This window comes from Schistocerca gregaria, chromosome 1 (genome assembly GCF_023897955.1).
Source record: "Schistocerca gregaria isolate iqSchGreg1 chromosome 1, iqSchGreg1.2, whole genome shotgun sequence".
Classification (NCBI taxonomy): Eukaryota; Metazoa; Arthropoda; class Insecta; order Orthoptera; family Acrididae; genus Schistocerca; species Schistocerca gregaria.
Window position 1 is genome coordinate 1056454397 of NC_064920.1, and position 24249 is coordinate 1056478645.

The 24249-nt window shown below is 42.5% G+C and overlaps 1 protein-coding gene across 1 annotated transcript; it reads right to left on the reverse strand.

Moving 5' to 3' along the window:
* Positions 1-5353: 5353 nt before the first annotated feature.
* LOC126287659 (aldo-keto reductase family 1 member B7-like) lies at positions 5354-23715 on the reverse strand. The gene is made up of 2 exons (XM_049984890.1): positions 23455-23715; positions 5354-6117 (listed from the first exon to the last, which is right to left on the reverse strand). Exons 1-2 carry the CDS (start codon positions 23713-23715, stop codon positions 5551-5553), a joined length of 828 nt encoding a protein of 275 aa, XP_049840847.1. The 3' UTR covers positions 5354-5550.
* Positions 23716-24249: the final 534 nt, after the last annotated feature.

Below are 24249 nucleotides of genomic sequence, written 5' to 3' on the forward strand. Positions count from 1 at the left end.
CGCTACATGTTGTTACCAATAAGAAAACCTAAACAGCCTACTTACAGCTGCACCTGCTGTAGAGGCAGCAAGGCTCAGGGTTTCTGTAGGGGACTTCCAACGATTTGTTGAGTCGATTCCAGGTCGAACTACTGCACAAGGCAAGGGCAGAGGGAGGGAGCCGGAGTCTTTTGTGGCCTCAGTATAATAAACCACTGTGTACTGGGTAGTGTTTACGGCCCAGAGCAGGTTTATGAGCTCTCCAGACTGCGTGAGCATACCGACGAGAGCGCCCTCGCGAGCCGCACACGCAATTTGCAGTGGGAGTGACAGAGCGCGGAGCCGCCCAGGCTGGCCGGCGCCGCCCTCGCCCCTCGCCCCTCGCCCCTCGGCCGGAGTTCGTGACGCCCGGCCGGCCGGCTGGCGCTCCCCCACGCTGCGGGCGCTCGGCCGCTGTGCGCCCATGAAGCGGCCGTCGCTGGGCCGCCCGCGCTGCCACCAGTTTGTTGACCCGCCCGTCTGTCAGCCGCTGCCGCCTCAGCCCGAGCCTCGGGCAGCTGCGTGCTGAGGTGCTCCGGCGCGTGGCCGTCCGTGCTTGCGCTACCCACGCGGGATGTCAAATCGAACGCGGGCTAGGAGCTACTCGGAGCACTGAAGTTTCTTCGCGTTCCGGAGCATTTTCAAGCGTGAAAGGCAGAATCAGACACGTCGTATTTTGCTTCGTAGAGAGGAATTTGGCCAATGCCATGTTGCTTACGGTTATCGACATACAGACCTACTATTAAAGCACTCCGTCTTCAGGCCACGAGTGGCCTACCGGGACCATCCGACCGCCGTGTCATCCTCGGTGGAGGATGCGGATAGGAAGGACGTGTGGTCAGCACACCTCTCTCCCGGTCTTTATGATGGTATTCTTGACTGAAGCCGCTACTATTCGGTCGAGTAGCTCCTCAATTGGCTTCACGAGGCTGAGTGCACTCCGAAAAATGGCAACAGCGCATGACGGCTTGGATGGTCACCCATCCAAGCGCCAACCACGCCCGACAGCTCTTACCTTCGCTGATCTCACGGGAACCGGTGTATCCACTGCGGCAAGGCCCATGCCACAAACCTATTAGAACCTGAAATGTTCGAGGAGTATTCAAAAAGTATCACGAATTTTGTAATTTCGCGAGTAGTATGAGCCGATTTGCGCGATTTGACGTTATTATATTGTTAAACATGTGTAACACTTATCTCCACACTGGTAGCCTTGTTGAATGTTTAATCTGTCGTCATTTGTGCAGAACGTCGCATGTGTTTGCTTGCGACTGGCCGTTACTGAACTGTTTCAAGAAAGTTTTATAAGTGTTGAATGTTCTTTTTGGTGAGTCTGCTAAGAGTTTCAGGGTTTCAGAGTGATATTAACCCTTTCCATGACGGCCGTTAGAAAGTTTTATTTTTATTTCGTTATTTATTTAACCTGATCTGATTAGGGCATCAAGCTCTCTCTCTATTACATCGGACCAGGATTTCACACATACAATGCATGTTACATCATAGTTACCAAAGAAAACAAGAATTTTAGTACGACATCTAGTGTTAATGTTATTTGAGTGTCTGCATTGGCGGTGCCACTAAACTATACTATGAACAATGTGGCAAAAGATAGATTACAACTTACCATAAAGACAACACGTTAAGCTGCAGACAGGCACAGTTAAGACACTTACACATATCCTTTCGGCCACAACCTTCGTCCCAGAAAAAAAACACACACAATTCATTCACACAAGGAGCTACACCTCACGCACGCATGACGAGCTGCCCGAGTTGGCGGTGTATGCTTGAGGTGTGCTTGTTGGTGTGACTGAATGACGTGTGTTATGCTGTTTTTTTAAGAAGGCTGTGGCCGAAAGCATATGTGTAAGTACGATATAGCAGTGTCTGTGTTATTCTGATTACGGTGCAAAGGCACTGTAGCCACCACAGCCGTTACGATACACATCATATGAATTCGCAATTGCGAATAGGATTACCATCAGCTGTAGAATGGAATGACGGCAATGTAAATTTGTGCCGGACCAGTACACGAACCCGCATTTCCCACTTACCGCGAGCGGTCACCTTACCATTTGGCTATCCGTCTAAGACTCACGGCCACACCCTACCTTCCATATGTCGTCAACCATGCGTCTACGGGAATATTCAAAATGGATGTACGCATGGTTGACGACATATGGAAGGTAGGGTCTGGCCGTGGGTCTTGGACGGACAGCCAAATGGCGGCACGGTTGCTCGTCGTGTTCAATCAGTGGGGTGGTTGACCTTTGTAATAAAAAACTGAGTACAGGAATTAACTATCAAATGGAAGGGATGTTATGTGATGTCCACCCAGACCATACGCAATGATCAACACCCAGCAAAATGAAGTAAAAAAAATGGTAAGGCGACCTCTCGCGATAAGTGGGAAATCCGGGTTCCAGTCTTGGTCCGGCACAAATTTACATTCTCGTCATTCCATTCTACAGCTGATAGTTGTCCTATTTGCAAATGTGAATACATTTGATATGTACAAGTGTCTTTTAATTGTGCCTGTCCGCTACTTAACGTGTCATATGTCGGGTAAGTAGCAATTATCTTCTCCTACAGTGTCGATATTTCTTCCTGTAATACCCTTGTTCGGTTTGTACTGACTAAGAGCTAACAAAGTAAATGATTCAAATGGCTCTGAGCACTATGGGACTTAACATCTGAGGTCATCAGTCCCCTAGAACTTAGAACTACTTAAACCTAACTAACCTAAAGACATCACACACATCCATGACCGTGGCAGGATTCGAACCTGCGACCGTACGGGTCGCGCGGTTCCAGACTGAAGCGCCTAGAACCGCTCGGCCGCACTCGCCGGCGACAAAGTTAATACTGGGATTATTTGTACTACTGCAGTTACACCCATTAATAGCAGTAATAATAGTAATAATAATAATATTAATGGTTCAAATGGCTCTGAGCACTATGGGACTTAACTTCTGAGGTCATGAGTCCTCTAAAACTTAGAACTACTTAAACCTAACTAACCTAAGGACGTCACACAACACCCAGTCATCACGAGGCAGACAAAATCCCTGACCCCGCCGGGAATCGAACCCGGGAACCCGGGCGCGGGAAAAGAGAACGCTGCCGCACGACCACGAGCTGCGGACTTTACAGCCGTCTAAGGTCCAACCGGTATTATCACATACCTAAGAGAGGCGCTGCAGACGATGTCGTGCTGTTAACAAAGGCACTCTAGTCGGTAATCTGCTGCCATAGCTCATTTACGCCAAATTTTACCGCGTATGAAACAGTGACCCGATTATAAATGGTTAAAATGGCTCTAAGCTCTATGGGACTTAACATCTGAGGTCTTCAGTCCCCTAGACTTAGAACTACTTAAACCTAACTTACCTAAGGACAACACACACACATCCATGCCCGAGGCAGGATTCGAACATGTAACCGTTGCGGTCCCGCGGTTACAGACTGAAGCGCCAAGAACCGCTCGGTCACACCGGCCAGCAATAATAATAACAATAATAATACTGACAATAACCGTAGGAGCAGTTAAGAGAAGAAGAAATCATTGGTCTAAAAAAAATTTTCAAATGTGTGTGAAATCTTAGGTGATTTAACTGCTAAGGTCATCAGTTCCTAAGCTTACATACTACTTAACCTAAATTATACTAAGGAAAAACACACACACCCATGCCCGAGGAAGGACTCGAACCTCTGCCGGGATCAGCAGCACAGTTCATGACTACAGTGCCTTTGACCGCACGGCAAATCCCGCGCGGCATTGGTCTACATAATAGATGTATTTTGTTATAGCGAGTTCTGGGAAAGGGAAATTTAAGGGGACCACATCGTTAACAACACAGGAAACGAAGAATATCACGTTGTAAAGAGGGATGTAAAAGGGTAACGAGTGTGTACAGGGAAAATAGTAATGTTGTTGTTCCTTGAGTAGATATGTTATTACCTGTCTTCTGAATCTAGAGATGTTATTTAGTTCGCTAACAACATGTAATAGGTTGTTCCAGACGGGTTCCTGGAACTGAGAAGGGCTTCGAGAAAGTGGCTGAACCATGGAGTGAGACAGAAAGAATTTTGCTGTGACGGGAGCGGGTATTTCTGCTTTGTTGTTCAGGCAAGAGCGTTGAGGTCGAGGAGAGATATGAGGGGCAGCGTTCGTTGATAAGACATTAGCCGGCCGGGGTGGCCGAGCGGTTCTAGGCGCTACAGTGTGGAACCACGCGACCGCTACGGCCGCAGGTCCGAATCCTGTCTCGGGCATGGATGTGTGTGATGTCCTTATGTTAGTTAGGTTTAAGTAGTTCTAAGTTCTAGGGGACTGATGACCTCAGATGTTAAGTCCTATAGTGCTCAGAGCCATTTGAACCACTTTTGAGTTTCCCATAAGATTTCACACACATTTCAACAACAATAACGTGTTCCATGCGCCGTGATCCTTCCTGAGAAAGCCTTGCAGGATGAGCTTGCAAGGTGCCGAACGTTCTGGACGCGTCAGCATACCAACAACAGATGAAAATGCGGAAAATGTGACAGAAATTATAACGAACGACCGCCAAGTCACAATGAGAGATGATGCTAATGATGTTGGCATGTCAGCTGGCTCATGCCACAAAAACTCTTCGGAAGTTTTGTGGTGAAACAATTCATCGCTTTTTCGCCGGGATAATGAACCTGCTCACACGTCATTGCTTGTTAGCAAATATTTGACGAAAAACAATCACTGTAATAATGCACCAGCCTCCATATTGACCAGAAATGGCCCCGTGTGCTTTATTTTGCCAAGAAATAAAGAGAACCTTAAAGGGCCGTAGTTTTACAAGCTTAGACGAGATAAAAGCCAATCGCTGAAAGAGATCAGTGCTATCCCAAAGACTTGAGTTCTACAAGTGCTTCGCGTAGTGGAAGAAGCGCTGGCTTAAGTATGTAACATCTAATGTAGACTACACTGAAGGACGTAACATTAATGTAGACGAATAATTAAAATTATTTATCACAAATGAGAATTCACAATACTTTTGAACACAACTCGTACATCATTAATGCTCCACAATATTTATTTTATATTTCGCCGTGAATCACCTTTCGGCTTTCTAGGTTATTATCAGTAGAGAATGGGTTTTAATGACAATTCATATTTCCTCCTGGTTTTCAGAGTGAATTTTACAAAAATTTATGGACGAATCCATATATTTTAGTGTAGAAAAATCTATGTTTGTAGTGCACATAACGCCATATTTACAACTTTTTTTAGTCATGGTCATATTTCGGCCTATTTTCGTCATAAAATGTTATATTTCGGCCAACTTTTTCCGAAAATGCATATTTCAAAATAATATTTGATTGTACATGTAATACATGGAACATGGTATTACAACAACAATGGAAACAAACAAATATCATGACATCTATTACATATAATTATGAAATATTTTACTGATTAAATTAAGATGTTTAATCTGCGAATCAGGCAGTTGTCATGATGTGCTACTTCACATCAAGTTTTGAAATTTATGGACTTCAGAACTCTTCATAGAATGGGTAGTGTATGGCAGCTTTGGTCTCATTAAATGCGCAAACCCTGTAGTTCTTATTGAACGTGTCAATGCAAGCTAAGTCTTCAGCATTCAGCTCAAAATCAAAAACATTGAAGTTCTCCTTAATTCTTTCCTTGTGGACAGATTTTGGTATTGGAACTGTGCCAATTTGAATCAAGTATCTCAAAAGAACTTGAGCAATTGACTTTCCATATTTGTCAGCAAGCTCCTTCATCTTTGGATTCTGCATGAGTGGGACCTCACCCTCTGGCATTTTCATGGAGGGGTTTGCAAGTGGACTGTATGCTGTAATAACAATGTCCTTTTCCTTGCAAAACTGAATTAATTTCTTCTGGTTGAGGTAAGCATGACATTCAATCTGATTGGTGACTGGCTTGATCTTTGCAACTTCTAGTAATCTAGCTAGTTGTTTGCTGTTGAAATTGGATACACCAACACTCTTCGTAAGACCAAGGCGAACACACTCCTCCATTTGTTTCCAGGTATCCAGATATGTTAAAGAACAAAAGAATAAAACAAGAAAATGTAGCTCTCATGACAATGTTTCAGGCGTTATCACTACAAAGGTTTATTTATTACTACTGTAACGGACAAGCAAAGCCACACAATAGTCGGTTTGTTGACGTAACACATTGTTGCGTGGGGTCGACGTAATGCTTTCGAAGCCACGTGACCATATTTTTCAATTGCAGTCTGGATCAATATGCCGAAAGTAGAGTGCTCCAACAGCATGAAGTTGCGACATTTTTTTCGCGATTTTGGAGAGGAGTTCTTCAGCACTAACGAGGAAATGTTATTTTGCAAACTATGTGAAGTTACAGTTAGTGAAGAAAAGGACTTTAATGTGCTAACGACAGTACCGTCAGATACAGCATATGCGGGAAGAGAAGTGCTGACAATGACAACAGAAAAACGCTGTTGTTTAAGCAGACAGGTTCACCTTCAACCGTGAAGTCATTCTTCAAGGACTTGTGAGAGATGATGGTGTCTTGCAACATCCCATTAGAAAAAATGAGGAATTCACGCTATAGCCAGTTCTTGGAAAAATAAACAACACATCCAGCTCTAGCAGAATATACGTTGAGAAAGAACTATTTAACTGTGTGCTATGAGGAGGTGTTAAACCATATACGAATTAGTGTTGCTCACCAAAAGGTCTGGGTGTCAAGAGAGGATACTACTGATGTGGGAGCGTGTTATGTCTCATTTGTTGTTTGTTGGTGTTCTAAAAATTGGCGGTCTTGGAGAAACGTTCCTCCTAACGTGTGAAGTTCTCGGGAAAGCAAACAGGTCGACAGGTGCCATTTTGTTTCACAACTCTATGAAGCTACTGTGGCCAGATGGTATGAACCGAGACGTTTTGCTGCTAGAAACGGATGTTGCGAGATACATCGCTAAAGCAACTAAGGGGCATCAGATTCTCTATCACAGTATGCTGTACGTCATTAGCCTTGTACGTACGTTACACAGAACCGCAGGAGGCGTGCGGTTAAATTACTGCGACATGAACAAATTAATTTCCTATAGCAAGAAAAGCTATGTGAAAGCTTCGCTACTAGGGCAGAAATTCCAGGAACAAGCACGTTCGCTGTCCCTTCCTTCTCCTCATCTTGTTCTTACGCGATGAGGTTCTTGGTTTAATGCTGCTGGGTATTACTGCACTAAGTACAGCAAAAAAAAAAAAAATCTTTTGTGAACCTGATAGCGATGGGTTAAGCGCTATCAAAACTGTGGAAGTGGTATTTACACATACTTCGTCTGAAAACTTGCGTACATCAACGCCAACTTTTCAGTGCTTTCAATAGCCATCACACGACTGGAAGTTGCTGTTAACTCAGCTGTGTGGCGCCCTGGACATTGTGGAACAATGTGCAGAGTGATCCGAGTCGAAATGCCGCGCGGAGTGGCCGAGCGGTTTAGGGCGCCATGTCACGAATTGCGCGGCCCCTCCCGCCGGAGGTTGGAGTCCTCCGTCGGGCATGGGTGTGTGTGTGTCGTTCTTAGCATAAGTTAGTGAAAGTTAGTTTAAGTAGTATGTAAATCTAGCGACCGATGACCTCAACAGTTTGATCCCTTAGGATTTCACACACATTTTTTGAGTCGAGTTGATGGTCATGTGGCTGACAAAGTGAACAACAAATTGCAAAGTGTTCTCCAGCGGAATCCTGGATATTACACAATGTGCAAAATTAGTGGCAATCTTCCTGGGAATGCCCCAACGTTTGAAGACAGCGAACGAAACCTGAACTGCAATGACCTCGTCGCGTTCAGATACGCTCCTGTGACGTCCTGTGATGTGGAGAGAAGCTTTTCCAGGTACAAAACTATCTTCGGAGCTTTTCCAGGTACAAAACTATCTTCGGAGCTTTTCCAGGTACAAACCTATCTTCAGCGACAACTGACATCTCTGGAAACACAAGCCGGCCGCGGTGGCCGAGCGGTTCTTAGGCGCTTCCGCCCAGAAGCGCGCAACTGCTACCCTCGCAGGTTCGAATCCTGCCTCGGGCATGGATGTGTGTGATGTACTTAGGTTGGTTAGGTTTAAGTAGCTCTAGGTTCTAGGGGACTGATGACCTCAGATGTTAAGTCCCATAGTGCTCAGATCCATTTGAATTTATGGAAAGGGAAAACCTGAAAACACGCCTTGTGTTCCAGTGCAACTCTGCAAACACTGAAAATTGATGAGAAGTGTTAACTAATTAGGAATACTTTAAACTGGTGGTGTGGTGTAGTAAATCAATGATTTTCTTGTTTGGATAGATATTGTTGTCACGGTACTTTGTTTTGTTCAGACCCCTGCAGACATTTCAGAAATAAGTGCTAGTTATTTACAACGGCTGCAAAAAGCAAGCACTATATTCACAATGTAAAAACGTCAACTGGGTATATAAAAAATCAGCAAGAATGTCTTGAAGTAAACATATATATGAAGTCATATCTTATTTTTAGGTTCATATTTATAAATAAGATTAAGTCATAAATACTTGCATATTTCGATGTTTTGGGGTCATTAAAATCTGTGGTCTTATAAACAGCAAAACGTGTATTGCAGACGTCGGCCATTACTTGCTTCATTTATGACGTAAGAGTAAATTTGCGTATTTAAGGGATCACAAACTATTTAGTTAAGCCAAAGTTCGTAGTGAAAACTGTAGAAATCTTTAAAATAATGATAAATAAAATAAAAACATAAGGGATCACGACGGTATGCGACGCCATAATGATAATAAGGCATGACTTCACTGTAAGATTTACTCTTACGAATTTTAATGAACGAATTTTCCCAAATAATTAATTTTAGTTCTTATTCTATTTCAGTTAAGCGTTTTCATTTAAAAGCAGCAGTAAAATGCTCTGTCAACGATGGAATATGAAAGCCAAGACATCGATGAATAAAATTATCAAAAGCACATAAATTTAATTGGTTGTTTAAGTAAGAAAAAGAATTTACTGTTATCTGCTAGACTCACTAATTTCAACAGTTTTTCTAAATATTACTTTCTAAAGTCAGTCTATATTATTGTGCCTCAAAAGGTGGTCAATGACTTTAATTAACTAGTAACCATGTGACATTTCAGCTCAAGGAAAAATTTAGTTTTACTTTCTGTCAAAGATACTGTCCTTAACTCTAATAAAATTTTTCATTCATATTTTGAGACTCAGGACAAAGGATAATCGGGTATAAATCCTGTCCCAGACAACAATGACTTGGGATAATGATGACCATGAAGTCAAAATTAAAGTCCGCGCATAGACTCCACGAAGCAAATTACTCAAAACACTTGCAAGGCTTTAACAAAGCTAATAGCTGAAGTAATTGCATCTTACATTTTTAGACGCTGCGGAGGGGACTTAAGAGTTAAAAATCTAATGTCTCCACTCTAGTGACAAATATTTCTTATATTCCTGTGGCCAACAGTGCTCTTCCTTATTCCTCTTGAAGCACCATTACAACACAAAAGTGTAGTGTAGCCCTTGGAACTTGCAGTGCCTCTCATAACCACAAGAATTTGCTTCGGATGAGCTCGCTGGTCCAGAGCCATGCACACTTGTTTCCTTCCTCACTCGCACCTACACCACAAAATAGCGAAATGTAAGTCGTGCAAGGTCCATACGTCGATAACGAAGCAGAAGTGCAGGGCTCCAAGTGCTCTGGCAGTAAACCTTGAATATGAGAAAATATAGAGCGAAAACCAGTGTATTTCATTCGTAATACGCGATTTAGACGACATCTTTCATTTTTATACTTTGTGTATGAGCCTAGTATTCTACTAGTAAAGTGCCTGCCTGGAAACTGGAAGGCGCTTGAGTGTTTACAAAGGAATATATTCGAAAAATCTCACTCAAAAACTAAGATAAGGACGTTGTCGCTTTTGATGGTAAAATTCTTTATTTGTAAAACTCAATATTACAATCTCGATCGTGTGGCCATTATCAAGTGGATGTGATTGAGCCTAATCAAATGTCAAAATCTCAAAACCATCTGACATAACACGATACAGAAGCTGGTTCCATGCATTGCGTACATAGTTCACTTTGTGGATATGTTATTAGTGTTCTGCTTAAATTTTCTATGCATCCATAATATTGTGTTGGTTAAACTGATGTAGTATTCAATTTTGCTTCGCATGAAACTGAACCATGTTTCGTCACATAGTGCACTCTCGACTCATATGCTCGTACATTTGTTTCTGCTTACAATTGCGTGAATGAACTGCTCGATTTAAATGTGGTGTACACATATTGTTCGTATTCTACTTTATTTTAATTCGCATCCGTTTGTAGTACTTTCTCGCATGCTAGTAGCTTTCGACGGAATTGGTATTCACATTTATTACATCTTGTTACGGAATGAGCATATATTTATGCCTTGAATGGTGTTGCTTTCTGCAACTGAGTACGTTTTGTGTTATTAGTGACTAAGGCATTCTCCCTTAAAAATGCTAAGAATGCAACAGTAGTTTCGCAAATGTTTTACACGTTATTAACAGGCCCTATCCACACACTGTTAACAGGCCCAGCGAAACATTACATTTTAGCAGAAGTCAACGTACTAAATCTTCCTCCCGCTCAATTGGAAATTTAAAAGCAAATAAAACATATCCTCATAATTTCATCATTGAAACTAATAGAGAATTCTGTATACGTAGAGTCCACTAAATGCAGTAGCATTCAGTAAGTTGGAAGTAAGTTCACATGGTACCACACAGTCCTACATAAAAATATGCACTTTCATGTTTGACAAGATGTAGTAGAGATGAATACCAATTCCGCCAAAACCTGCTGACTTGGTCTCCACTGAATGTGACACAATACGAAAAACGAATGCGAAATACAATAAAGTAGAATAGGGACCACACATTTAGAATGCATTTAAATCAAGCAGTTCAGACACGGTTTTGTAGGTAACAACAAACGTCCGAATAACACTAAGTGACGAAACTAGCTTCTGTTTTGTATGAAACAAAGAAAAGAAAATGGAATCATTTACTCCAGTGAATATTACAGATATCATCAAAAATGACACAACGCAATTCAAAGATTGCAACACGCACGAAATCATAAACAGCAAGAAAATGCTATGAAACCAGTTTCTCTTTTGAACGAAACCAAAACAAACACGCCTATTTTAAATCATACAATAAGAGACCGAAATGAAGGGCAGCGCCCCAAGTGGCCTCTTAGGGAAACAAGGTTACAGTAAGTATCTACATGAGTATCACTCTCGTTAGCTGCACCATGTTGTGGGGTGGCGGGAGGAATAATTGTTAAAATGTTTCTTTTGTTTATTTAATGCTGTTGTTTGCCGTTCTCAAAACTGGCTCTCTAACTACAATATTGGCAACCAGAAAGTGATTAGCAAAACGTGAAGCCTGTAATTAGAATTCCTAGTGCCCACTTCATCTGAGAAATAGCTACAGCTTATAGCTCCGAGGAATTAGGAGATTGTTTGGGATTCATAATCAAAAACCATTCTCGCTAAAATGTTCATTATATTCTGAAAGTCACAGACCAAAAAGAATCCACACAATCCAGCTACCAGAGCAGTTCAGAGTCTAATGCGCTGATGCAACTATAACTGTTCAAATTAAATGTCTAAGTTAATGCTCGCCATAATTTGATGATAATGTTCATCAAACGCCACGCTAATAATGGTAGAATGTCTGTCCTGTGGCGGCATGTGAAAATACAACATACGCAAACTAAAGATAGATCATTAACGTCATCCCAAAATTAACACTTCACTCGAAAACGATTTCATGGTTACGCGTATCCCGAATAACTTATTACTGCATCCCAGGCTGTTTATATCAACGATACCGACGCGACCCGACTCCCAGCACAGGTGGTGCGCTAATCAGCGTCTGGAGAAAACTTCTCTCGCGCAGCGTTCTTACATATAAAGCCGCGGTGCGGACGGCTAAGGGAACGCCTGATCAAATCTGCTCTCCCGACTAGCTCCTGGGCTAGTAATGCACCACTTTAAGTTATCGAATAAATCAGTGCTTCCTTTGCTGATGGCCGATGAAGCTCTCAATTTAAATGTGCAATCAGCACACAGGTAAGTAATCATAATAAAAGTCTGACGTGGCTAAGCCAAATATTTTGGGCGAGATAATTCAATTACACCACACGCAGTAGACGAGCTCTGAACTTGCTCTTTGGAGATACGCTATAGCTATTGTTTTATAGTTATTCTGTTGAAACTTCTCATATTTTTATGATTATAGCGGATCTCCCTTCTACTTAAATTTAAACATCCTAGCTTTATTTATTCACCTACTTAATCTATCTTGCTTCCTTAATATCTAAGACAAAAACCAGAAAATTATGAATTTCAACTAAAATTTTAATTTGTGAGATCCAGAATACTGTTTCTACTAAATTATTATGTAAAAGGAATCTAAATATAAATTTTTAAATTTCTAGCTCTTTTCTGTTGCGCCAATGATTTTTACAGAAAAATATCCAAATTTCGAAAATGGTTAAAGTTATTGAACAGATATCCAACAAATACTGATTTTGTTTTACTCCTGACATGCTAGAAACGTTTCAGGTTATTTCCTTCATTTTAAAGTGTTGTGCAATATTTATGACGTCAGAGCTAGTTACAGCGGACTAGGCTGGCACACAATGGTAAGACTGATGTGAATTTTTTAAGGTGTGAGTATGCTGCTTCCCTACAATGTCCTCCTTACAACCCACCACTGTTGTCAGAGGTCTTTCGCAGTCCAAGGAAATCCTCTGAATCACTCAGACATTTTCAGTGACTTGATATAATATAAAGTCACTGACATTTCTAGTGTGCCTACTGTAGAGATTTTATACAATTAATTCACTCAATATTTTAGTTTATAATGCTTACACAATAATAAAAGTGATTATACATAACAAAGAAATGAAAAACAATAACATTCTTAAAAAGGAATTATCTTAAATATTTCAATACCAGTGCTGTGTTTTAGTGTTAGGTCTACACAGTGTGTTGTAGAGTCACAAGTGGAGTTGCCTTCTAATGATGATGACAAGAGCTTTTCAACAAATGAGATTGCACAGTACCTGGGCCATTGGAATCGCACACGATAGGAGCGAGACAGAAATTCCTATTCAACAATCATGATTTGTAGCTCTACCGATTTCTATAAACAGCTTTCGGTGAATGCCTCCAAGGCCAATTCAATTACGATAACGAAATGGTGAGACACTGGGTTCGTGTTCGCGAGGACGACAATTCAAATTCCCAGTCAGCCTCCCATATCAAGGCTTTCTTTGTTTCCCTAAATCTCTTCAGGCAAACGCCTCAAACTTTCCTTTTAAAAGGACACGATCAATTTCCTTCGCCACCCTTCCAATATATCAATCAGTGCTCCGTCTTTAGTCTCCTCGTCGTCGACAGGTCGTTATACTCCAATCTGGCTTCTATCCTTCGTAATTACTTATCTGTCAACAAGGCACAAAACCCAATACTTCCTTCATTTTTAGAACTTTTTTTATTCAGTATGTGCAAAGATGCGGGTGGTGATACCTCAGCTTCATTATCTCTGAGTTGCAAGAACAGGAAGCACCTGAGGAGGGAACAAAATAAAATAAAACTTGTAGTATCATTGCCGGTTTTCTTTTTCAGAAACTAGATAGATCAAAATTAGACTTCCTGTTATTACATTCAGTTTTCCACTTGCCTAAATACTCTGAAGATGTTTCAACACTAATAATACCGCAGCCAATAACATATACATTTAAAAAAATTCCAAACAACAAAACAGTTAGCGAACTAGGCCGGATAACGTCAGTGCTGAAGCTGCATGACGTCTCGCGCATTAAGTATTTACAAAATGTTTTGTCCCATTCTCACAGGAGTGACGAGAGACAAAGCATTACAGAAGACTTTTGTTTAAAGTATGTGGCTGTCACTGCGACCTAACCGCAGAGATGTGCGTGTATACGCATTGTAGAACGGAGAGATAAAACTAAGCCATAATTTTCTCGCTCCCGGTCGTTTACGCTGGAATGTTGGTATGCGTCCCTTCTGGAGTGCAATAACCGCATAGCCGAGCTTTTACCTGTCACAGCAGTTGGCCCTGAGTTCAGTGAACGCTTCCGTCCGAAAACATACCTGCAGCACAATGACAGTATGGGATGAATCTTTTGTCACAGCAAAATCGTACGCATCAGAAGCTGTTGTCTATGTTCTGTACGATCAGATATTGAGACAAGTGGTAATTCCGCGAGGGTAAGGTGAACGGTATTATCTCCGGCACGTAAATCATTATTCACGAAACTTTGTTTTTATTATGTTGATAGATACTGCACAAAGCAAGTAAGTGAGATATCAAGGTTACTTGCAGTTGAGATACGGGAATAATGGTCAGAAAAGATTTACGTACACAAATTACACCTTATAGATGGTAACTTTTCGAAGTGACGACCGCAGACTCAAAGTAGGTACGCAAAGCAGGCATGGAAAGTAAGTGATGCACCTGCCCAATATCTCTATTATCTGTCAAATCTAACAATCGGATAACAACGTACCAGTCTCTTCAGTTTGTGAGCCACGCAGAGGATGGGGAATGACAGTACTCTCTTTTGATATCGGAAATTAATATCGGGCTTAGTCTTAAACTTTACTTCGTATCTATTGTTCTATTACACCATCAAAAATATTGGAATTAATTGTATAATGTTCTACATCAACAGTACTGAGTAAACGTAAGGACGAAAGTAAATTTCACATGATGTGTCATTACCAAGTAATATAGCTCGATGAAACTTGAATCAACGTAGAAAGTCATGCAGTAGCATGGTACAGAAGGTAGCTGAAATAAATACGCAATGGGGCGAACAGAAATGATACATTTCCTCAAAGACAATAATTGTATAGAAATCACCGCGACTCTGATGGTCCCTTGCAGAAGGTTCTTAATAGTGCGTGTGATCACTATGAACAGCAATGCACGCTCTGCAACTTGTATGCTTTAATATACACGTGTTTATTGATGTCTATGCATAGGTAGTTTGTAGTCATTTTATTGACAAGTGAAGTGACAGCTAGTTCATCGTTCTAACAGTATATCATAACAAATTCAGATCAAATGAAACAGTGAAGGGTGCCCATACGTATACAATGTACCTCTCTAATGGCAACACAAGCGTGTATTCTGACATGCAAGCGAGAATGGCATCCTGCGACAGATTGTACCAAGCGTCTTGCGCCTTTTATTGCAAGGTGTCCTGAAGAACGAATAACTCCCTCTTCATCATGTCTCATACGCGTTCAATTGGAGGGAAATCTGGTGATTTTGCCGACCAGGACAGTTCCTGTAGGCCACCAAGAGGACGTTTCGCCGCAGCAGCCGTATGTAAACGTGCATTCTCCTACTGAAAAAGGACATCATCTTGTCGCAGAAATGGCAGTAGCAAAGGTATAACAGCCTGTGCAACATATTGGGCACGGTTACTTTACGTTGCTTAAACTTCAAATGTAGCCACGATTTGTAACTGATAGTCCCTCCACGCCAAGAAGCCTCGGATGGGGGTTATGTGTTGTGGACGAATCCACTCTGGAATAGGCAGCTCAGCAGGCCTACACCATACACATGTACATCCATCACTCGCATGCAAATAGAATCTGTTTTTAATAATGAAGACAACAGAACATCACTCCATTCTCGCCCGCATCTTGTGGTCGTGCGGTAGCGTTCTCGCTTCCTGCGCCCGGGTTCCCGGGTTCGATTCCCGGCGGGATCAGGGATTTTCTCTGCCTCGTGATGGCTGGGTGTTGTGTGTTGTCCTTAGGTTAGTTAGGTTTAAGTAGTTATAAGTTCTAGGGGACTGATGACCACAGATGTTAAGTCCCATAGTGCTCAGAGCCATTTGAACCATTTGAACCACTCCATTCTCCATTTGGCTCTCGTCTACGTCGTGATGTAAGTGAGAGCCTGGCCAAAGGCATCGTGTTGCAAGCAGACGGTTCCCAGTGGTGAGGTGCAGTGGCAATCAAACTCACAGACATGATACGTGAGTTGCAGTGACAATCATTAAAACAAAGGCGTTTTTCGTTGCGAGGGGATCTTCTCATGAAATTTCACCAGTTTTCTCCTCCGGTTGCGAAAACATTCTGTTGGCACCCACCTACACAGGGAGAAATTATCATCTCGATAAAATAAGAGAAATCAGGGCTCGGATAGAAAAATTTAAGCGCTCGTTTTTCCCGCGCACCGTTCGAGAGTGGAAGAGTAGAAAGACAGCTTGAACCTTCTACCAGGCTTTATTGTGAATAGCAGAATAATCACGTAGATGTAGCTGTAAGAGCAGAACACGATTTCCGAATGAAATTCCCACCCAATATTGTAAAGAGAGAGCCTCTTGGTGTCAACTCTTCTACATACAGGGTGAGCCACGAGGTTTCCCCCCAGTCTGGGGGGTACTCCTTAGGTTATTTCGAACAAAAAATGTAAATAAAGTAAAGGGATCGGATCCATAATTAAGGAGCTACTGTAGTTGAAAAACTCAGTAAAATGCGAGAAAAACTTTTATTGTGGGATTTCACTATCAAAAATGCACACAGTAATTAATTTAAACAATTTAGTATCAGTCTCTTGCATTCAGAGTGGATTTAAAGGAAGCGTTCAAAATTTCCTCCCTGCATTTGAAGACAAAGATTTGCACAGGAGTGAACCACGCGAGTAGCATTTCGTAATTTCACATGGTCGTTCCTTACTGACGTTGCGTCATCAATTTTTCCCGTGTTTCCACCTTAACATCGTACTCGGTGTCTTCCATCCACCCCGACATGCAATACTCTAGGAGTGTTAAGTCTGAGGATTTGGCAGGCCAGCTGATAGAGCCTCCGCGAACTATCCATCGATGTGGGAATTGCTGATTAAGATAAGTTGTTACCACATGATGGAAGTGTGCAGGTGGCCCGTCATGTTGGACGTACATGTTGCGTCTTGTTTCTAGAGGAACATCTTCTAGAAGCTGCGGTAACTCTTCTCATAAAAAGTTACCGTACATCTGACCATTTTAATTTCCCAGGAGAATAAAAGCTCACACACAGCACTACACCAGACACTGACACTGAATCTGCGTTAAAATTGAGATAGCACCGTGACATGGGTATTTTCGCCTGCCCAGACATGCATGTTATACATGTTGTTGATGCCATCTCTTGTAAAGGTTGCCACATCACTGAAAAAAAATTGGTTCAAATGCCTCTGAGCACTATGGGACTTAACATCTTAGGTCATCAGTCCCCTAGAATTTAGAACCACTTAAACCTAACTAACCTAAGGACGTCACACACATCCATGCCCGAGGCAGGATTCGAACCTGCGACCGTAGCAGTCCCGCGGTTCCGAACTGAAGCGCCTAGAACCGCACGGCCACCGTCGCCGGCATCACTGAACATTGTGAAGCAATAGAGTTGCCGATTTCCATTTAACGAGCTACAAAAGTGCAAAAGTTTGGCACAATCATGTGGCTCTAAATGGTGAACTTCCTGCACATGAAAAGGATACAGTCCATTCTGATGAGAAATCCTACATTCCTCAGATTGTGAAACGTTCAATCGGGCACCTAGGCATCTTGTACTTGAACGAGGACTGCGCTTTACTGAATTAAGAAAGTTTTCCTCTTCTTGAACGTCACGATGTCTTTCGGAGTGAATACGACTAGTGGGAAGGGTACCGGTTTCTAGCAATGTTCGATATGTTCCACTGAATGTTTTGGCTCTCGGAATCCTACGATTAGGACACCGACGGTGATATTCGGCAATAGCAGCTTTCGCAAAGCCATCACAGAAGACCAAAACGTACACCATCTCTCCATATTCTTGGAATGAAAGTGTACTGTACACAGGAGACAATAGCAGTAAACAGTGACTGTAGTGTCAACAACGCGGTTGTTATGCAAACGTACCACTCACTGCACTTGTCTACCTAAGACTGATCGTATATCCTGTGAACACAAGTGTAGCGCTCCACACACCGTGGCATGTTTCGGAACTTTGTTGTAGCTCATTAAATATGAATCTGACCACACTACTGTATTTACTTTTTTGCTCAAAGTAACCTAAGGAATAACCTCCAGCAACCGGGGGAAAACCTCGTGACTCCCCTGTATATATCACTAAAATGACAGGTCACTCTGAAGTACGATTATAAAACACCAATCGTTAATAACAGCAGCCGACGATATACCTTTCTGCATCTGAAACCTGACTTAATGCAAAGATATAATATTTATTGCTAGTGTTTTGGAACTGCAGAGTGTAATTAATTCAGTTAACTGTTTGCGCCAGCTTAGAACATTTATGTGCCACCGTCGCTTGCAGGAAACGCAGGCAATATGGCGGCGTGCCAGCCTGTAGCTTATTTAAGTGAATGTAACGGACCAAACAATTTGTATCAAGTCAAATAATTAAAAGAAAAGGTTGTAAACATGTATGTAAATGGTCCTCAAATAATTAAGTTGATTTACAAAGCTCACATGGCTTCTCAAGAGAGAAATGTAAGACACCTTTCACGGAGTGTCCAACGAAAAGACATGCTCGCAATATGAGTACACTTCTTCTATCAGCGCAGCCACTCATTTACACTTCACGAGAGGATGAAAAGTTTGAATCTGAAACACGACGGATTCAAGAGATAATGTTCACTCCTAGAATCAACTTCCATTTAATAAAAAATGAGTAATCTATAAGGTTACATTTAGTCAAGTGGAAGGATATTCTGGTGAGTCTGAATGTGGAATAATTGAATGTTAACTGTCCATAATTTTAGAATACACCTCTGGAAAAACTTGTAAACTTATCTAATATTCACCACAGCGAATAACTGAATATATCTAATCTAGTTCCTTCATCGTTGTAGGAAATACGAATCAACTCAGACCAAATACAGACAAAACCATCGTTCCTCATAAACCAAACAGCAAAGATCGACGGATGCCAGAAAATGCACGTTCAAACTAAAACACCAAGTTGTTCCGAAACCGCGAAGGCTTCTTATTGGCTGATGGCCTAGACTGATCTCCGAAGATACGATGTGCCTCAGTGGGCATATAAGGGACAGTGAAACGAAATTCTACACATGGGAAAAGAGTAAGCAAATTCAGTTGTTGTTGTTGTAGTAGTGGTGGCCTTCATTCCAGAGACTGGTTTGATGCAGCTCTCCATGCTACTCCATCTTGTGCAAGCGTCTTCATATCCAAGTGACTATTGCACCCTACAACCTTCTGAATTTGCTTAGTGTATTCATCTCTTGGTCCCCCTCTAGAATTTTTACCCTCCACGCTGCCCACAAATACTAAATTGGTGATCCCTTGGTGCCTCAGAATACCAACCGATCCCTTCTTTTAGTCAAGTCATGTCACAAATTCATCTTATCTCTAATTATCTTCAGTACCTCCTCATTAGTTACGCGATCTACCCATCTAATCTTCAGCATTCTTCTGTAGCACAACATTTCGAATGCTTCTATTCTCATCTTGTCTAAACTATTTGTCGTCCATGTTTCATACCCATACATGGTTATACTCCGTACAAATACTTTTAGAAAAGACTTCCTGACACTTAAATCCATACTTGATGTTAACAAATTTCTCTTCTTCAGAAACGCTTTCCTTGCCATTGCCAGTCTACATTTTATATCCTCCGTACTTCGACTATTATCACTTATGAGGCTCCCTAAATAACAAAACTCATCTACTACTTTAAGTGTCTCATTTCCCAATCTAATTCCCTCAGCATCATCTGATTTAATTCGACTATATTCCATTATCCCCGTTTTGCTTTTGTTGATTTTCATCTTATATCCTCGTTCGACGACACTGTCCATTCCCTTTAAATGCTCTTCCAAGTCCTTTGCTGTCTCTGACATGCCATCGGCTAACCTCAAAGTTTTTATTTATTCTCCATGAATTTTAATTCATACTCCAAATATTTCTTTTGTTTCCTTTATTGCTTGCTCAACATATAGACTGAATAACATCGGGGATTGGCTACAGTCCTGTCTTACTCCCTTCCCAATCACTGCTTCCCTTTCATACCCCTCGACTCTTATACTGCCATCTGGTTTCTGCACAAATTGTAAGTAGCCTTTCGCTCCATCCATTTGACCCCTGTCACCTTCAGAATTTGAAAGAGAGTATTCCAGTCAACATTTTCAAAAGCTTTCTCTAAATCTACAAATGCTAGAAACGTAGGTTTGGCTTTCCTTAATCTACCTTCAAAGATAAGTCGCAGGGTCAGTATTGCCTTGCGTGTTCCAACATTTTTACGGAATCCAAACTGATCTTCCCCAAGGTCAACCTCTACCAGTTCTTCCATTCGTCTGCAAAGAATTCGTGTCGGTATTTTGCAACCATGACTTATTAAACTAATAGTTCGCTAATTTTCACATCTGTCAACACTTGCTTTCTTTGGGATTGGAATTACTAGATTTTTTATTATTTCAAAATTAACCGCCATAATTCTTAATGCATTTATCCCACTGTGAGACAAGATCGTCAGTACCGTCTCATGAATATTTTCCTTTATATCATAAAATGGAGGAGATCGGGATGTTGTGTAAGGGCTTTCCAGCGAAACTCCTGCAGCGTAGTCGAAACAACGTTGGCAACATATGGGCGGGCATGATCTTACACCAGAAGGATGCCGTTAGTATATACCCCTCAACGTTTGGACTAGATCGCGCGCTTCAGTTTTTGCAAAATGTCCATGTACTGTTGTGCGTTAGTTGTGGCGCCATGTTCAAGGAAAGGTCATCATGACTTTCATGGAGGTGATGTGCCTCTTGTTTCGACTACACGGGGAAGCTCTTGCACACCATCCATACAGTCCCGATCTCTTCCCATGTTATCACACTGGACTTGAAACGTCCCCTTAGAAAAATTATACATGACTGTGCTTAAACTGACACACAATGTTTTTGGCGCCACGCAATCTGACTTTCAAAAATCCCTAAAAAAGAATGGCCCTAACTAACATTAACCTATACCTTTCACAAATCACTTACCTCACAAAAATCTTCATTACTCGAACTACTGCAATACAGCTAGCGCCACTACTGCCAGCTAAATAAAAGATTCAAACTACTAAAGGCACTAACTACTGATAGGCATAGTTAGCAAATGAAAGATTTTGATAGAGAACAAACATTGTATTTACCTTAATAGTGTTCAAAAGTGATAATATATATATAGCAGTCCATGCCATCCATTCTTACAAATGTACTGTTTCTGATGGACACACGTCCAGCTTATTCGCTCTCAAATATCCGCCATCTCACTTCCCCACATCCACCACTGGTGGCAACTCACCTCCAACTGCGCAACACTACACGCTATTAACAGCCAACTTCCCAACGCTACAATAGCCAACAACAATGCAAACCAGCCACAGACTGCACACAGCACAGCCAGTGATTTTCATACACAGCGCTACGTGGCGTTACCAACATAAGAACCTAAGCAGCCTACTTACAGACTCCCATTCGGGAGGACGACGGTTCAATCCAGCGTCCGGCCATCCTGATTTAGGTTTTCCGTGATTTCTCTAAATCGCTTCAGGCAAATGCCGGGATGGTTCCTTTGGCTGGGCACGGCCGACTTCCTTCCCTAATCCGAGGAGACCGATGACCACGCCGTTTGGTCTCTTCCCACAAATCAACCCAACTCTTCCCACATTTTTGGAAACCTGAGGAAAGACATTTGAGGCCATCCATTCACTTCGGACGAAGCGGTGCACGTCTGGGTACTTCACGTTTTCGTAGGCAAGAGCAAGTATTTTTCCTCGAAGGCATTGAACACATTGTCGCACAGTGGGATAAATGTATTTACAGTTAAGGCTATTACTCTTGAAATAATACAATTTTTCTACTTTCTTTGCGTCTGCCTAGTTTTCATTTGACTGCCCTTACACAAAGAGATTGCTCAATCGAAACTGACTACAGCAGAAACACGCAAAGCTCTGTAAAGGTTCTGCCCAGATCTAAGGAAAGCAAAAATGTAGAGAACAAAAAATGAAATTCTAAAAGAACGAGCAACTTTCAACGTGTATTACCTGCTTGTGAAATGCAAATGATTAGCAGTTCCGCACAACAGCAGAAATAAGAGTAACAAGTTCTATAGTCCATATATATAATGAAAGATTGCACAGCAGATTTCTCCTTCAGAAATCTCATTTGAATGTTGGTTATTTATCAGAAGATTGTGTTACGCCTCTTGTTAAGAAACCGAAATGTTTACGAGCACGTGTTAGAAATTGATTGCGGCAGTATCGTAGCCTAATGAGACGGTGGTTTAACGTTCTGCCGTAATGTTACTCGTGTTGATCGGGATTCCATGACTGTCATGTGAATAGAAAGGGTGGTCAGAAACAGTCTCAAAAATTTGTTATGGTGTTAGATATTGTGTTGTGCTGAGAAATATAAGGAGTATTCACATGAAAATGTACGAAACGTCGTAACAACCCGACCGGTTGAAATCTGCATTTGCAGCTTTGGGATAAGTAGGAGGCACCTAGGGAGGCAATTTCGTGTCCGGCGTGGCTGCGCGCATGTGCGGGCACATGGCGCACAAGAGTAGCAGGCGGTTGCATGTGCCGTCTATTTGAAGCGGCAGTCTATGTGCGAACATCATGGCGTTCACATTGAAAAATCCTAGCAATGAGAAGCAGCGAAGTGTTATCAGATTTCTGACTGTAGAAGGAGTTAAACCGGCTGATATTCATCGCCGGATGGTGACCGTTTACGGAGGAGACCGTGTGTCCGACAACCCAGTAAGAAAGTGGAGTACACGTTTACGTAGCCCGCCCGGCTAACCGCTCGGTCTCACGCGCAGCTTTCCGAGCGGAAATGCGTGCCGGTCCCCTTCACAAATCCACCCAGCAGATTAGTGTCTAGATCCGGTGTACCGGCTAGCCTGTGGATGGTTTTTAGCCGGTTTTCCATCTGCCTCGGCGAATGCGGGCTGGTTCCCCTTATACTGCCTCAGTTACACTATGTCGACAATTGCTGCGCAATCGTTGTCTCCACGTCCACGTACACCATAATTAATCTACCACGCAAACATTTGGGGTATACTCGTCTGGTATGAGACGTTCCCGGAGGGGGATCCACTGGGGGCCGAACCGCACAATAACCCTGGGTTCGGTGTGGGCGGCGGTGGGGTGGGTGGACTGCTCTGGCCTGTTGTGGGGTTGTGAACCACTGAGGGCTATGGCGCCACGAAGCCTCTCTGTCGATTCTAGATCCCCGGTTCAATAACCAACACAATACTCACACACCCATTTTCGTGAAGGCCGGGGGCGTTTGAGTGGCGATCCGACACCACGACACGCATACATGGTCACGGTGGCCGAACTCACCGACAAGGTGAACGACCTTGATTGGCTTGTCATAATGCAAGTGTTAGCAGTGACTGTGGAGGCCACTGTTGCAACAGTGCAGGGAGTTGTGTACAGTACCGGAAGGCGTGTGTGCAGTGGGCTTCGAAGAAGCTCAGCAAAAGTAATCTGTCCTGGCATTATGAGGACCCTGCCTTCCTGGGGTGGATCTTCGCAGGTGACGAGAGCTGGTGCCGTCACGTCGAGCCAGAGACGAAGTGTGACGGCATGTAGTGCAAGCATGCTTCGCCACCTCCTCCTAAAAAAATTCAGAGTTGTGCACTCAGTAGGCGCACCGCATTTTTCAACGTCCGAAGCCCGATACTCATCGAACTCATCGAGCATGGAAAAACCGTTAACAGTGACGTGCACTGTGAGGCACTCTGTAGCCACGTCAAGTCCGTCAAGAATAAACGGCCTCATGGAGGGAGTGGCTCTGCTCCACGATAACGTGCGTCCACACGTTTCCAGGGTCACACAAAGTGAAAAGACCAAGTTGAATAGGGAGCTGCTTGAGCGTCTACCCTACAGCCCGTGCTTGTAGCCCTGCGACTCCCGTGTGTTGGGTCCACTAAAAAGCATCTTAGAGGGATGCGCTTGAACTCAGACGGTCAACTGAACGACACAGCAACAGGAATTCTGTGAACAGGGAATTCTTCGGCTTGTGAACCAGCGGAATAGTTATCCTTAGGCTTCTAGTGATTATTTTTGAATAAAGACTTCAATTCACCCTATCTTTTCTTCTGAACTCGCCTAATAATTTTAAGAACACCTACG

Coding starts and splice junctions, on each gene's coding strand:
- LOC126287659 (XM_049984890.1), bottom strand. CDS start 23,715: ATGCTTGCACTACATGCCGTCACACTTCGTCTCTGGCTCGACGTGACG. Junction 6,118..23,454: donor CAAGGTCGTTCACCTTGTCG/GTGAGTTCGGCC, acceptor TTGTCATGAGAG/CTACATTTTCTTGTTTTATT.